Source organism: Peromyscus californicus, unplaced genomic scaffold (genome assembly GCF_007827085.1).
Source record: "Peromyscus californicus insignis strain IS unplaced genomic scaffold, ASM782708v3 Scaffold_1__1_contigs__length_55948999, whole genome shotgun sequence".
In the NCBI taxonomy this organism is placed as follows: Eukaryota; Metazoa; Chordata; class Mammalia; order Rodentia; family Cricetidae; genus Peromyscus; species Peromyscus californicus.
Window position 1 is genome coordinate 30,408,671 of NW_026294492.1, and position 13,740 is coordinate 30,422,410.

The 13,740-nt window shown below is 43.0% G+C and overlaps 2 protein-coding genes across 12 annotated transcripts in view; both read right to left on the reverse strand.

Moving 5' to 3' along the window:
• Cdkl4 (cyclin dependent kinase like 4) overlaps positions 1-8,636 on the reverse strand; it is a 46,561-nt gene extending 37,925 nt beyond the window's left edge. The window contains exon 1 of one of the 3 annotated variants that reach the window (XM_052746380.1): positions 8,065-8,636. Coding sequence is in view for 2 of the 3 variants with exons in the window: in XM_052746379.1 (XP_052602339.1) it covers positions 1,934-2,101 (168 nt within the window). In the remaining variant the exon portion in view is untranslated. Of the gene's footprint in view, positions 1-1,933; positions 2,194-8,064 lie in introns of those variants that run through there. The other 2 variants (XM_052746379.1, XM_052746378.1) reach the window with 2 other exon arrangements.
• A 2,798-nt stretch (positions 8,637-11,434) lies between these two features.
• Positions 11,435-13,740, reverse strand: part of Map4k3 (mitogen-activated protein kinase kinase kinase kinase 3) — a 157,482-nt gene continuing 155,176 nt past the window's right edge. For all 9 annotated transcript variants that reach the window (XM_052746381.1, XM_052746385.1, XM_052746383.1 and 6 more), the window contains 2 exons: positions 13,493-13,548; positions 11,435-12,854 (listed from right to left, as the gene is read on the reverse strand). In XM_052746381.1, coding sequence (XP_052602341.1) covers positions 12,767-12,854; positions 13,493-13,548 — 144 coding nt within the window. In that variant the 3' untranslated portion in view covers positions 11,435-12,766. The remainder of the gene's footprint in view (positions 12,855-13,492; positions 13,549-13,740) is intronic.

Consider the following 13,740-nt stretch of genomic DNA (forward strand, 5'->3'; position numbering starts at 1 on the left):
TTTTTATTGTCATTCCCATTGTTTATGCTTATAATTGCGACTAAACATTCAATGAGATAAGGCCAAAATGATTACATAAATCAGGGTAGGAAATTGATGCTATAAAATTTGAAATTAGCCTAAAAAATTCTACCCCTTTATCCAGCAAAATCTTGTGTGCATAATTTAATTATGGTAATTGTAGGAGACAGCACTGAGATAGCATTGCCTACCTTCATACAGTCTGTATAAACACTCTGGTGTTATTTTTATCCAACTGTGTAGATGAGAATCTGAAGCGCGGTGGAGCTGGCATGGAATCAGAATCAGACTTTCAGGTTCCACAAGGTACAACTGAAACCACACTACCCCACCTCTAGCCTATTTTGTAAGAGTACACAATTTGAAGAACTGTTTTATTTAGGTCTTGGTAGTAATAGTATTAAGTGGAGGAGCTAACCACTGCTAAAATTTCTCATGTTCCAAATAAATAGACTTCAGATGATTATTAATATTGTCTTTTTCATCCAGAGGTTATCTCAATGGAGAGAGACGCTATGGACCCTTACTTGCCACAATAAAAAGATACACTAGGGGGCGCCTGTGTGGCTCAATAGGTAGCATGCTTGCCTAGCATGGCGGAAGCTCTAGGTTTGATGGCATGGTAGTGCTTACGTGTAGTCCCAGCACTGGGGAGAGGCAGAGGCGGGATGATCAGAAAGCCCAAGGTCACCCTTAGCTACATCGTGAGCTCCAGACAAATCTGGAATACATGAGATTTTCTCTCAGAAAACACACACACACACACACACACACACACACACACCCCATAGCCCTTGGGATGCTGAGGTGGGAAGATCATAAATCAAAGGCCAGTGTAGGCCACACAGTGAGACACTGTCTCAAAAAAGCAGAACAAAATTATATTATGGAAAATAACATTTAGCTGGGTAAATGATTATTACTCGTATAGTGTTTTTAGAAAAATTTTTAAATAGTGGATTCAAATCCCCATTAAAGGGGGAAAATATCAACCCCATTAAAAAAAAAAACAGCAGGGAAAATCCACAACACATTAGGCCCTGGAAACTTTATTGATTATACTATATTGCTTTACAGAAGTATCATTAACTTAAAAGTAGCATGCATATCTTTGTCTGGAAAGAGAAGAGAGTATAAAACACCCTTAGAAGGTTATTAGTATAGAATTTGATAGATTATTTCACCTAGTTTATAAGCACTACAGCTACATGTGAACATGACGCTAAGTTTAATAATAAAACTGGGTGTTTTGTTGTTGTTTTTGGAGAGCCTTATATATTCAGTATCTTAGGCCGACCTCAGACTCAGTACGTCGTAGCTGAGGATGACGCTGAACTTCTAATTCTGTTTCACCCTCTTAAATGCTGGGATGACTGGTGTGCACCATGGCGCCGGTTTTTTAATTGTGCGGCTTCAGTCTAGGCATTATCTTCTTATTTCCTTCTAGGTACGTTATTCTGTTCAGTGATTAAATTATTTACATCCCCTTCTTTTGTTCAGAGGGTTTGTGGTTTATTGCTCCAGCTGATCAGATCTCTGTCACATCAACCAAACTTCTGACTGCCATCAAATAAAGCTCCAGCCATGCGGTGGTGCACACCTTTAATCCCAGCACTCAGGAGGTAGAAGCAGGTGGATCTCTGGGAGTTTCAGGCCAGCCTGATCTACAGAGTAAGTCCAAGCCAGTCAGGACTACAAAGTGAGATCTATCTCCCCCCTCCCCACCACCAAAAAAAAAAAAAGGTTCTGAACATAATTTCTCAGTATGACCTTTCCTTATGCAAGGAATCTGGAATGTACTTCAGCAGGAATTACTTAGAGGAGGAAGGCGTTGCACAAAGGACTTTATGGATCTAACTCCTGTTTCCTTAAGTCTATCAGTTTCTAGAAGCAGTAATTCCCGATCTCTTACCTGGGCTCCAGGCCAGCTCTCCAATACACCATGAGCATCTACTCGACGCAGGGTCATCCTGACGCGGGTATGGTAAAAGTGATACCTATTCTGCTCTCTGACCCCTGCTCCTATCCCAGGCTCACAAGCACACTCCACATGACACCCCAATGACTCTCCAAGACACATGGCGGAGGGAAGCTCAGAGGCGACCGAGGAGAAGGACGCTGCATAATGTGATCTCTTTGTAAATAACGCACGAAGCACACACAAACCGCCAGCATCCCGTGCACGACAACGGACGTGCCCTCCACAAACGAATCATAAAGCCAAGCCCAGCTCTGGGAGAGTTGTCTCTTGAAGCCTCCTTTCTAAGAGTTTGCACAGAGCCAAGGTGAGAGTGGGGTGTGGTCTGTAAGGAAGAGTGAAGAGGACAAAAAGGACCAGGAGAGACTCAAAGTCAAGTCCATGAACACTGATACCGGTAGGTGTAGCTATCACTCAGAAGAAAGATCTTAGGCCAGAAGATAAGAGAGATGGGAGAGGCATCCATTGGAGGCTGAAGAGGGAAGGACAAAGGGATAAGTGGAGGCACAGGTGGGATTTTACAAGACACAGGTGATCCTTGAAAGACAAGGACATACACATCCTCCTCTCAAGACTAACCTCATCTAAGACATCTAGCCTCCTCCCACAATGTTTAATCTTTGGTAATGAAATCAGTTAATTATTACTCTGTGTGTGTGTGTGTGTGTGTGTGTGTGTGCGTGTGTGCATGCATGCATGCATGCGTGTGTTCATGCTATGGCATGCCGGCGAAGGTCAGAGGACAGTGGTCAAGGTCTGTGGCGCCAGTTCTCTCTTTCCATCGTGGGTTCCGGGGATTGAACTCAGGTCTCCTCCAGGCTTGTGCAGCAAGCTCCTCTATCTGCTGAGCCATTTCAGTGCCCTAGACTTTCAAATGACGTGAGTTTCAGAAACGCCTGGGACAAAATCAGCAGCATCAGCACATAAAGAATAAGATAACTAAAAAAAACAGTGAGACAGAGGCAAAAAAGGATTTTTTTTTTTTTGGACAAAATAATGGCTAAGACTTTCTAAATTTAATGAAGAACATTGGTCTACACTTTCAAAAAGCTCAATACATTGCAAAAAGAAAAAGATACAGGTAGTGTAAAATGAGATCCATCCCTTCATCACAGGCACACGGCTGCAAACCACAGATCATCAAGAACCCAACAGAAGAGAGCCAGCTGGCTGAGGGCTGATGCCGCACCAGAAACTGCCCACACAAAGGCTGGCCCTCCGAAAGATCAGCGAGACCGACACACCTTGAGGGACCAAGAAACAAACGAGTTTCTCCTCCAGGCATCTTTAAAAATTAAAGAGACTATAACAAATATGTTTATGGAGCCAAAGTGGTCAAGTTGGTTGGACAAATGCCTAGAAAGACAAAAATACTCAAGAAGAAATAGAAAATCTGACTACATAGAAAGTGAATGAGTAAACAAGTCTACCTACAAACAAAAGTCCAGGATGAGATGGCTCATAGATGGATTCGACCAAATACTCAAAGAATACAAGACAAATATTTCATAGCTCTTCCTAACTATTCCTAAAGAGAAAGAAATCTTTCTCAATTTGTTCTCCAGGGCCAGGATCATCATGGTAAGAAACCAGACAAAGGAACCACTGTACATATGAAAACACTCGACAAAATGTCTACCCAACCAACTACAGACACATATGAAAAGGATTTTATGACATGGGGTTTACCTCAGAAATGCAAAGTTGGTTTAATATTTGAAAGTCAATAATGTAAAAAAAAAAGGTTATACAAACAGAAAAGACAAAATTCACAGGCTTAGCTCAGTAGATATGGAAAAGACATTTGACAAACTCAATAGTTATTTATGAAAAAATCTCAACAAATTAAGAATAGAAGGGATGGAATTTCAAGGGTACGTGTCTAAAACCTACCCAGTCAATGCCATTCTTAGTGACGAAACATTGGATGCTTTCTCTCAGGACTCAGAATACACACTGGTTCATCCTTTGTTTCTTCCTCTCTTTTTTCTTTTCTTTCTTTCTTTCTTCCTTCCTTCCTTCCTTTCTTTTTTTTTTTTTTTTGGTTTTTCGAGACAGGGTTTCTCTGTAGTTTTGCGCCTGTCCTGGAACTCACATTGTAGCCCAGGCTGGCCTCGAACTCACAGAGATCCGCCTGGCTCTGCCTCCCGAGTGCTGGGATTAAAGGCGTGCGCCACCACAGCCCGGCTCTTTCTTTCTTTTTAAGTCAAAGTCTCATTATGTATCCCTGGAACTCACAGAGATCCACCTGCCTACCCTCTACCTGACTAGTGCTGGGATTAAAGGTGTGTGTGTGTGCGGCGCCACTGCCGCCGCCGCTGCCGCCACCGCCACCACCACCTCAAACTGTGGCAATCCTCCTGCCTCAGCTGCCCAACTAGTGATTACAAGCATGAACTACCATTCCTGGCTGTCAATAGGCTTTTTTAAAAATAGAAGTTGATCTGATGAATTTGAAATTTATATGACAATGCTCAGAATTCTGAATAGCCACAATAAATACAAACTTGGGAGAGTTATATCACCTGCACTCAAATTTTACTAATGCTATGATTTATTTTAATAAAGGTATAATAAACCAAGTGAGGCAGAGACATGGACATAAAGACATATTATTAACTGGGCAGTGGTGGTGAATGCCTTTAATCCCAGCACTTAGGAAGCAGAGGCAGGCAGATCTCTGTGAGTTCGAGGTCTGCCTGGTCTACAGAATGAGTTTCTGGACAGCCAGGATTGTTACACAGAGAAACCCTGTCTAGAAAAACAAAACAAAAGGAAAAAGACATATATATCCATGGAACATAGCACTGAGACAAGAAGTAGCCTTTTATGTTTGCTTTAGTTTATCTTGTGATGCTATAATACCACACCTGAGACTGGATAATTTATAATGAATAGACATGCACTGACTTAAAGTTCTGGAGTCTGGGAAGTCCAGTATGAAGACACTGGCATTTTCTTGCTCTGTCAAATGATGGGAGGTGGGAAGCTAAGAGCAAAGGAGAGCTGAACTCATGCATTGATTAGTAACTGCATGCATTCTACCCTCGAGGCCTCAGGGCCTAATTACCTCTTGAAGGTCCCATCTCCCGACATGGCCAACGGTAATTACATTTCAATGTAAGTTTGAGAGCGTCACGGCAAGTTCAAGTCACAGCTCTTGCTAATTGTCTTTCGAAAATGGTGCCAAAGTGCTTCGGTGGGAACAGAAGCCTCTTCGGCAAACGATGTCAGGACAACTGAATAGCCATATGAAAGGAATAATAAATGGGCCTCCTGAGACAGTGACCTCATAGGGCATAGTGAGGTTCCACTTTTACTTGGGAGGCTGAGGGAGGAGGACTGAGAACTGGAGGCTAGCCTGGGTTACGTTGCAAGACCCTATTTCAAAACACTGACCCTTCCACCCCCCCCAATACAACAAACAAAACACATAAAAACAGAAGAAACAAGACAAAATAAACAAAATCCAAAATCTAAGAACGTAAAGCTAGATCAGAGTAGTCAGATACACACCCACCCACACATATGGTACACTTCTAGAAACATAAAATATCTAGAAAATACAAAACACCGAGGCAGACACAGCATCTCCGTTGTGTTGGTTTTTGGCAGGCATCGTCATCATGGAACAGCTCCTACAGATAACGGTCCTGTATCCTTCCTGAAAATGCCAAGGTCAGGAAGGACAAAGGTCAAAACACTGCTCCAGATTCACAGAGACTGGAAAGGAAATGCAGTGTGAGATCCTGAATTCCCTTCTGCAATGGGGGAAAAGGTTTGCAAAGAGCAATACCAGAGCAACTGGAAAAGTCCAAACACCGTATGTGGATTTGATTTTAAATTTCTTGATTTTGGTCATCTGTACTGTGGTGATGTTAAAATGAAAAGAAGAGGAGGAGGAGGAGGAGAAGGAGAAGGAGGAGGAGTAGGAAGAGGGCTCAACAGCACTAGCCAGTTAAGCCTTGGGACCTGAGTTCAGTTCCCAGAGTTCCAATAAAGATGGAAGAATTAACTCCACAAAGCCATCCTGTGACCTCTGCACACACACTGTGGCATGCTCACACATCAATAATAAAGTTTTAAGAAGATTTATTTTTATTTGTGTGTGTGTGTGTATGTGTATGCTGTGTGAATGTGTGATTTGTGTATTTGTGTGTGTGCATTCGCCATGTGTGTGGGTGTCCACAGAGGCCAGAGCAGGCTGTCCCCTAGAACTGTGGTTCTCAACCTGTGCGCCACGATACCTCTTGGGACATCGGACGACCCTTTTCACAGGGGTCTCCTAGGACCATTGGAGAACACAGACATTTACGTCACTACTCATAACAGAAGCAAAATTAAAGCTATGAAGTAGCAACAAAAGTCAGTTTATAGTTGGGGTCCCCACAACGTGAGGAACAGCATGGAAGGGCTGAAGCATTAGGAAGGCTGAGAGCCACTGCCCTGGACCGGTTAAGGTGGTTGTGAGTGGCCCAGCCGGGGAACTGGGAACCAGACTCAGGTCCTCTGCAGGGACAGCAAGCATTCCTAGGAACTGAGTCGTCTCAATCCCCAGTACAATTTTTTTTTTTTCTTTAAAGTACATTATGGCCTCTAAAGGCCACAGAGTAAACTTCAAATGATAGCATGATATTTACAGTTCTTCCTACCTCACCCTGATTTACCTTTCCTGTTTTGTCTCTCAGATTCTTCCCCAACACCTTCAGCCTCCTCTCTTATTTCTCAGCCTGGAATGTCTGACCCTTCAGGATCGTATTTCCAATCTCTTCACTTTTCACAGTTCAACTCAAATGTCCCACTCCCCAAAGGCAGGGCTCTTTTCTGGACAAACATGATGCTTACCCACCCTCCCAGCCCCAGTCCTTACATACTCATCACACTGGATTTCCATTGACACCCCATTCTCTGGCATACAGAAGGCTTTTACATCTTACTAAAGTTTCACTTTCTTGCCTTCTTTTTCTCTTTTTAAAAGCAAAAGCCACCGTACATGTTGATTACTATTAGCACAATATTTGGGCAAGATTAAATGGATAGATACAGCTATTGATGGAAAATGTTTTCACATAGTTATCAGTCACCTTCAGCTTGAAGGGGTATACCTTCCATGCTAACTTCAGAATTCATAAAGTATTTGACTCTTGAGTTAATGGAGTTCTGTCTACAAAAACAGGAGCAGGCTGGGGGCCACCCACGACTGCAAAAAGACACGCATAGACAGACAGGTAGAGGAGTAATCGATACTTGACTGAAATTTTTAAATTCATTGGAAAGCTTCCATGGAATTTCCTTACTGTTAAGGATGTACAGAATAAGGTTCACAGGAGGAAAGAACACTTGGAGGATCATTTTCACGACTGTTTTACTTTATAGTCCCGAGGGCTTAAGGAAGCACAAGGACTACACAGGCAAACAAATTAAGATGGGGGGGGCGGGGGAGGAAGTGGTGAGCAGGAAAAAATAAGGTAGAAAAACCGACTTTCCTAATCTAAGATCTAACAGCAAACTGTTAAAAACAAACCAATCAACCAAACCAAAGCCTGGCTTTAGGAATGTTGAGGGGAAAGAAAGGACAGTTTCAAGGCCAGGGAAGATCACTCAGGGATGCCGCCCACCGCTCACTGTCACCGGTTTCCAATGAAACCAAAGACGCACTTATGTTTAATAAACTTGACGGGGGGAAAATGGACTCCACAGACGGAGCATTCCGATCTGCCTCACCGAGTTACAATTTAAAACGCACACACCTGCGCAGAGAGGTGTTCGTGGCAACACAGTCGATCTCCTTAGAACCCTGGAAACTAGCTCGCCACGTCGTTGACAGACTCTGCACAACGTTTTGTTTATGCCCCACGCTTCGGGTGTGCGCACAAAAGACCTGGGAAGTTTGGGAGGCACTTGTTTCGTTTCCAAGCCTCTGAGCCAGTCACTGACTTTTTCCAGGTTATCTAGAGCGGTCTCTAGATGCACAGGCGCGCCCGTCCGCCCGCGTCCCTCCCGGGCATCCCCACGCTCCAGACCCCGCTCTCTTCACCATCCCTGGCCTAGGAACCCGCACTTACGGCACAGACTCGGTGTGGCGAGGGTGGCACAGTGTCTATCCGTGAGCAACCGCAGCCCGCGCCGTGCCGTCCGTCAGTCCGTCCGCTGCAGCCACGGGAACTCCCGGGAGACCCAGCCGCAGCAGCGTCGCCGGGGCAACCGGGACGCGCAGGCCACGCAGCTTCCGGACAAAGGTTTCCACCCAGAGCTCGCTGGGTTCAGCCTTCAATGAGTCATCCAGCGCTCCTTTTACCTTGTGCTGTTCCGAAGTCAGGTTCTGAGACATCAGGCGTGGCTGGCTCATGAACACCTTTTTCGTTAACTCGGCAACGATGCTCCGGAGCCCCGGGCGGATTCAGAGTAGGGACAAGGTTGGTCACCCCAGTGTTGAAGGAAGCGAGGCGAACATCATCGGATGGAGACAAACGTGGTAACCTCAGGAAGAAGAATTTGAGTCGTTATCCACAGAATAAACCGAACGTCAAGGTACGCACACAAAACACCCATCATATGCTTTGCTTCTCTTTGTCAGATATATATATTAGTGTTCGGATATATACATATATATATCCGAACGTTCCTTCTTCCCTACAGGTGTCTCCTCCTCTACCTCACCACCCATTTTCTCACGAGTATGCTCAAACATCACATTTTAAACAAAATTAAACCCGTGACCACGTGCACCTCGCTCCTCTTTTCAAGACCAGACACACGATTCCGCTAAACTCACACCTACATGCTTTTATATGGTTTCTGCCCTTCTGCTAGAAAACATTTCTCATCAGGTGTACCAAGTCACTTTATGTCCAAACCTGTTGGCGTGGTTCCATTTTTGCTGGACTCCTGTGAGTGTGTGTGTGTGTGTGTGTGTGTGTGTGTGTGTGTGTGTGTGTGTGGCCTTGGGTGTCTTCCTTGCTTTTCACCTTGAGACAGGGGCTTTGCTTTTGTGTATGACAGAGTGGCTGGCCTGTGAATTTAGGGAGATTGTCCTGCCTCTCCATCTTGCCCTAAGAGCATTAGGGTTACAAATGACTGCTGTTGAGCCCGGTGTCACATGAGTTCTAGGGATTCAAACCCAGGTCTTTACACTTGCACAGAAAACGCTTTATCCACGGAGTCATATCTCCCGCCTGCCACCTATTTTATTTTTATTTTTTATTTTTCTGAGACAGGGTCTCTCGATTCAGTCCTGGTTGTCCTCAAACTTGCAAAGTACAAAAGGCTGGCCTCAGGATTTGCCTGCCTTTGCCAGCACGACTGGGCTCCACTCCACCTTTTGTGAGATAGGATTTCATATTTCCCAGGCTGGCCTGGAACTTGCTATGCAGCCAAGGAAGACACGTGAACCGAGTGTCCCGTCTTTACACATCCCAATACGAAGTATTGGGGAGACATGTGCACACTCTGGGTTTCTCCAAACTACTTCCAACTGTTCCTTGAGCATGCAGCATTTCTGCATGTTTAAACTCTAACATCTCCACTACCAGACCACCCCCTTATATCAAACGTTTCTTTTCCTCTGCCAACACTGTCTACAGCTGTCTATGTAAGTTTCTTTCCCTAAAGCACCATCGAAGTATCTTGTTAATGTTTGTGTATTATGATATATATACATATATACATATAAAGTATATGTATGTTCTTATATGTGTGTGTGTACATATATATGGAGAGGGAAAGAGGAAATGCATGAGCGCACCTTCTCTACATAGCCTGGCCTTGAACTTGTGACCTTCCTTTGGAGTTACAGGCATGCTTGACTTCTGCTATTTACCTTCATTTTACCCAAACACACTCCCTGGATGGATTTCTGTCTTTTCTCCAAAGCTGGAAAAGTACCTCAATAGGAAATCACCAACAGATATTAGATGTCCTTTCAGAGGTTACAGGCTACCCACCCCGTACCCCACCCTTTCCTTCTGTGCTAGTCATGATGGAAACAACTAAACCTTCATTTTTGTGGTCTCTACTAAAACACAACTCAGACACGTCAAAACACCCACAAACAACTGCCTTTTTCAAAACCAGGACACAGTTAAGAAGAAAGATATCCTGAATGTTAATGAAGACAAGATTGTGTGAGTGGATCTCTTCTGCAGAGCCTAGGATCTGTCACCTAAATGATTCTCTGAAACCAGTGATCCTTGGGCCACATTCAGAAATGTTGACTTAAATTTAATCCATACCCGCAGTTCTTATTCCATGGGGCATATCAGAATAATTTATACATCATAAAAGCAAAGATTATTGGGCCTTACTCCTAAAGAGTTTGATTCCAAGGATATTTTGTGAAAGCTTACGGTTAATAAGCAACCAGTTAGATACATGTTTAGGGAAGGGGCAGTATTTCTAAGAGCTTGGCGGTTTAATGTGGTGAACACTTCCAAGACGTAACCTATAGGTATTGGAAAGTGGAATAAACACCAGCTGAGGTTTAGGACATCGTCCACCCTGGTCACCAACGTGAAGAGCAGGATCTGGTTTCTCAAAAGCTTGCCCTCAAGTCTGCTTTTCAGCTAGTTAGTGGTTATTCTCATAAAAGTGGATTAAAAAATTAATGTTGGTTATTCATAATGCATTAGGGAAATAATATCTGTAATTGCTCTGATTCTAGACACAGAAATGGCTCTGAAACGAATGATCCAAGGTCACCGTAACAGGTTGGGGAAGAATCAATAGAAACAGCAACTCTTGGTCACCCAACCAAGTTCTTCCCACTTCATCTTTCCATTCCTGACCTTCAGAACTGCGCTCCCCAACACTCCTTGACTGTCTTATCTCAGGCCATGCCAAACTATGTTCTGTAAAGGGCCTGACAATAGACACTTGTGCTTTGCAGGTGTCCCTGTTCCTCTGAAACTGCTCAAGTCTGATACTGAATATGAACCTTAGACAACACGTCAATACATAAGGGGGTGCCTTGTTCTCATGAAACTTTATTGACAAAAATGGGGTGGGCTAGATTTGGCTAAGATATTAATTGCCAACTCTTGCTCTAACTAAAACGTTATGAATTTGATTTTCCTGACAAGAATACAAGAATCTACAAAAGATGTCCTTTTCTCAAATGTGGGGATATTACATTAAAAATACAGGTCAAGCCGGGCGGTGGTGGCGCACGCCTTTAATCCCAGCACTCGGGAGGCAGAGCCAGGCGGATCTCTGTGAGTTCGAGGCCAGCCTGGGCTACCAAGTGAGTCCCAGGAAAGGCGCAAAACTACACAGAGAAACCCTGTCTCGAAAAACAAAACAAAACAAAACAAAACAAAAAAAAAATACAGGTCAAATAACGATGACTATTGGGGGGAGAATTGGATATTTAAGATTTAAGTCAAAACAAAGCATTTCCCCTTAATGCTATTAAGCCAGAAGACAATCAACTACTCAACAGCATGTTAAAAAACATGTTTATTTTACAGTATGTACAATCAGGAACATGTTTAAAACCATTATCACTTAGAATAAATGAAGAGCATAAATCACAATTCAGTTTGTTCTTAGTGTATACATACTCACATCAAAATATAAAGAACATATACCAAAAGAGCCAGAAGTGTGCATTTGCTACAACTTGATACCTATCTTGGTAAGATAGATACATTTCATTGGAAAAAACCAATCAAAAATGATTTTCACCAAACTAAGTTCCTGTGATGTGTAGTAACCATTATAATGTTTATATGAGGTAGTAACTAAATTATTTTGGCCATGTATTAATACTCTAAATCAAAAGAAATATGAAAATGATAAAATAAGGCCAACAAAAGTAAAAATTCCATGAGAAATTTGATCACTTCACTCTGGAATGTTACAGTTTTTCAGTGTGATTCTGTGAAATGTCTAGTGTGGACTCTTGAACAGTGCTATTTAGTCTTCGTGCACACTGTAACCCAGACGACTTCAGTGTTCTATCACGGTACCCCCGCCATTCTGTGATTTAAGTCTTTTTCAAAGGTGTACCTAAGCACAGACAAGCAATCTTATACGATTCTGCTTAAATAGAAAAAGATCAGTTACTACAACAGGGGGTTAATCGGTTTGTTTCACATAGAAAACAATCCAAATCCACGTAAAAAAGACGTTGTAGAACCAAATGCATATTCCCGGCGTCACAGCTTTCTTTGTGACTCGTCCATCACATAGCAATACTCTGTGCAAGGAAACACCAGTACACTTGCATTAAAATTGAAAACAAGATTATAAAATGATTACAGCTCGTTACCATTTTAAAAGTTACAAGATTTATATCCATATTACTAAATTACATATAATAAAAATACAATAAGTGTTAAATGTGTTTCATTGCCAGCATCCCATTTTGTAATATAACCACACCCAAGAATATACTAAAGAATTCTTAAAATATTTACCCCAGTTGCATTTTAATCAACATTTACATCTGTACAGATAAGACACTTTTACATCTCATAAAAGTACATTATCTACATCAATTCTTAGTGTATGTCTTCAGCAGATGAAGCTTCACAGAAAAATACTGCTTATATGTACAAACGTTACAGAACAATGGATTAAGCACTTGTGTGGTTCAATATGCTAAATACGTCAGACCACTAAACACAAAGCCCTCCGGTCGGCCTCATGCCACAACAACTCAGAAGGGACCGAAGCCAGGCCTGCGGCCTCTGCACAGCTCCACGCATCCACCAACGCTCAGCAGCCTGGTCACTGTCCCTACAGGTCACTGTCAAGAACACCATGTCTTCAGTAGCTGTTTTCATGACCCGCCAAAATGTATAAATTGCTATTTGCTGTTGGGTTCTCTGTTGGTCTACTTTCCAAAACCACAACCCTAGAAGTAAGAAGAAACACACAAGGGAACGAAGTCATTTCTTTATGAAAACTAACATCAGCTGAGAACAAGATCCCCATACCTGCCTCCCTGTTAGCGACCTCTCTAAATGCTGCCCACTGACCAAGGGCAGAGCCCACTTCCAGGCCCTATGATTACAGGGCTGGGTCCAGCTCTGGGAGGTGCCCACCACCGCCGACCTCCAGATCAAAGCTCTTCTAGGACTTGGGAGTGAAGGGTGACGGATGAGGAGAAACCAATAACTTAGGAATAATTTGGGGGTGGGGGAACTTGGTTCTTTCTAATCATCCTAAAACAATCTGCAGTTTAGAATCTGGTGGTAATTCAGAATAAAAGTCCAGAATCTTATCTGGCATGAAACTAAAGAGTTCTGTGTGTTCACATTCGCTGTAAGTCACTCTCAACAGTGCGACTGGGGCAAACAGTCCCACTGAGGCAGACGGCCCCAACAGGCCTGTGAGTTCCCGCTACTTGGAAGACGGTCTTTCAATATTAAAAAATGAACAAACAGTGTTCAACATGCAGAAATTTCACCTCTCCTGAAAGAGTAACCAGCTTTACGCTGGATCTGGAAAACATACTTAGTACCAGTCACTTCATAACACCCATCTACATACCTGTCAGATCCAAGGAGCCTGAAAATTCTTGTGTTATCTGAAATTTCTTGTGTTACCTGTTTAGTTAAAAAATAATTTTTAAAAATTCCTCAAATTAAAGATACAAAATATTTAAAAAAATTCCTCCTTTCTTTTGAGACAGTCCTGCTATGTAGCCCAGGATAGACCTGTACTCCTGATCCTCCTGCCTCAGCCTCTTGAGTACTGAGATTTCATGTACGTGGCATCCTACCAGACTCCAATATCAA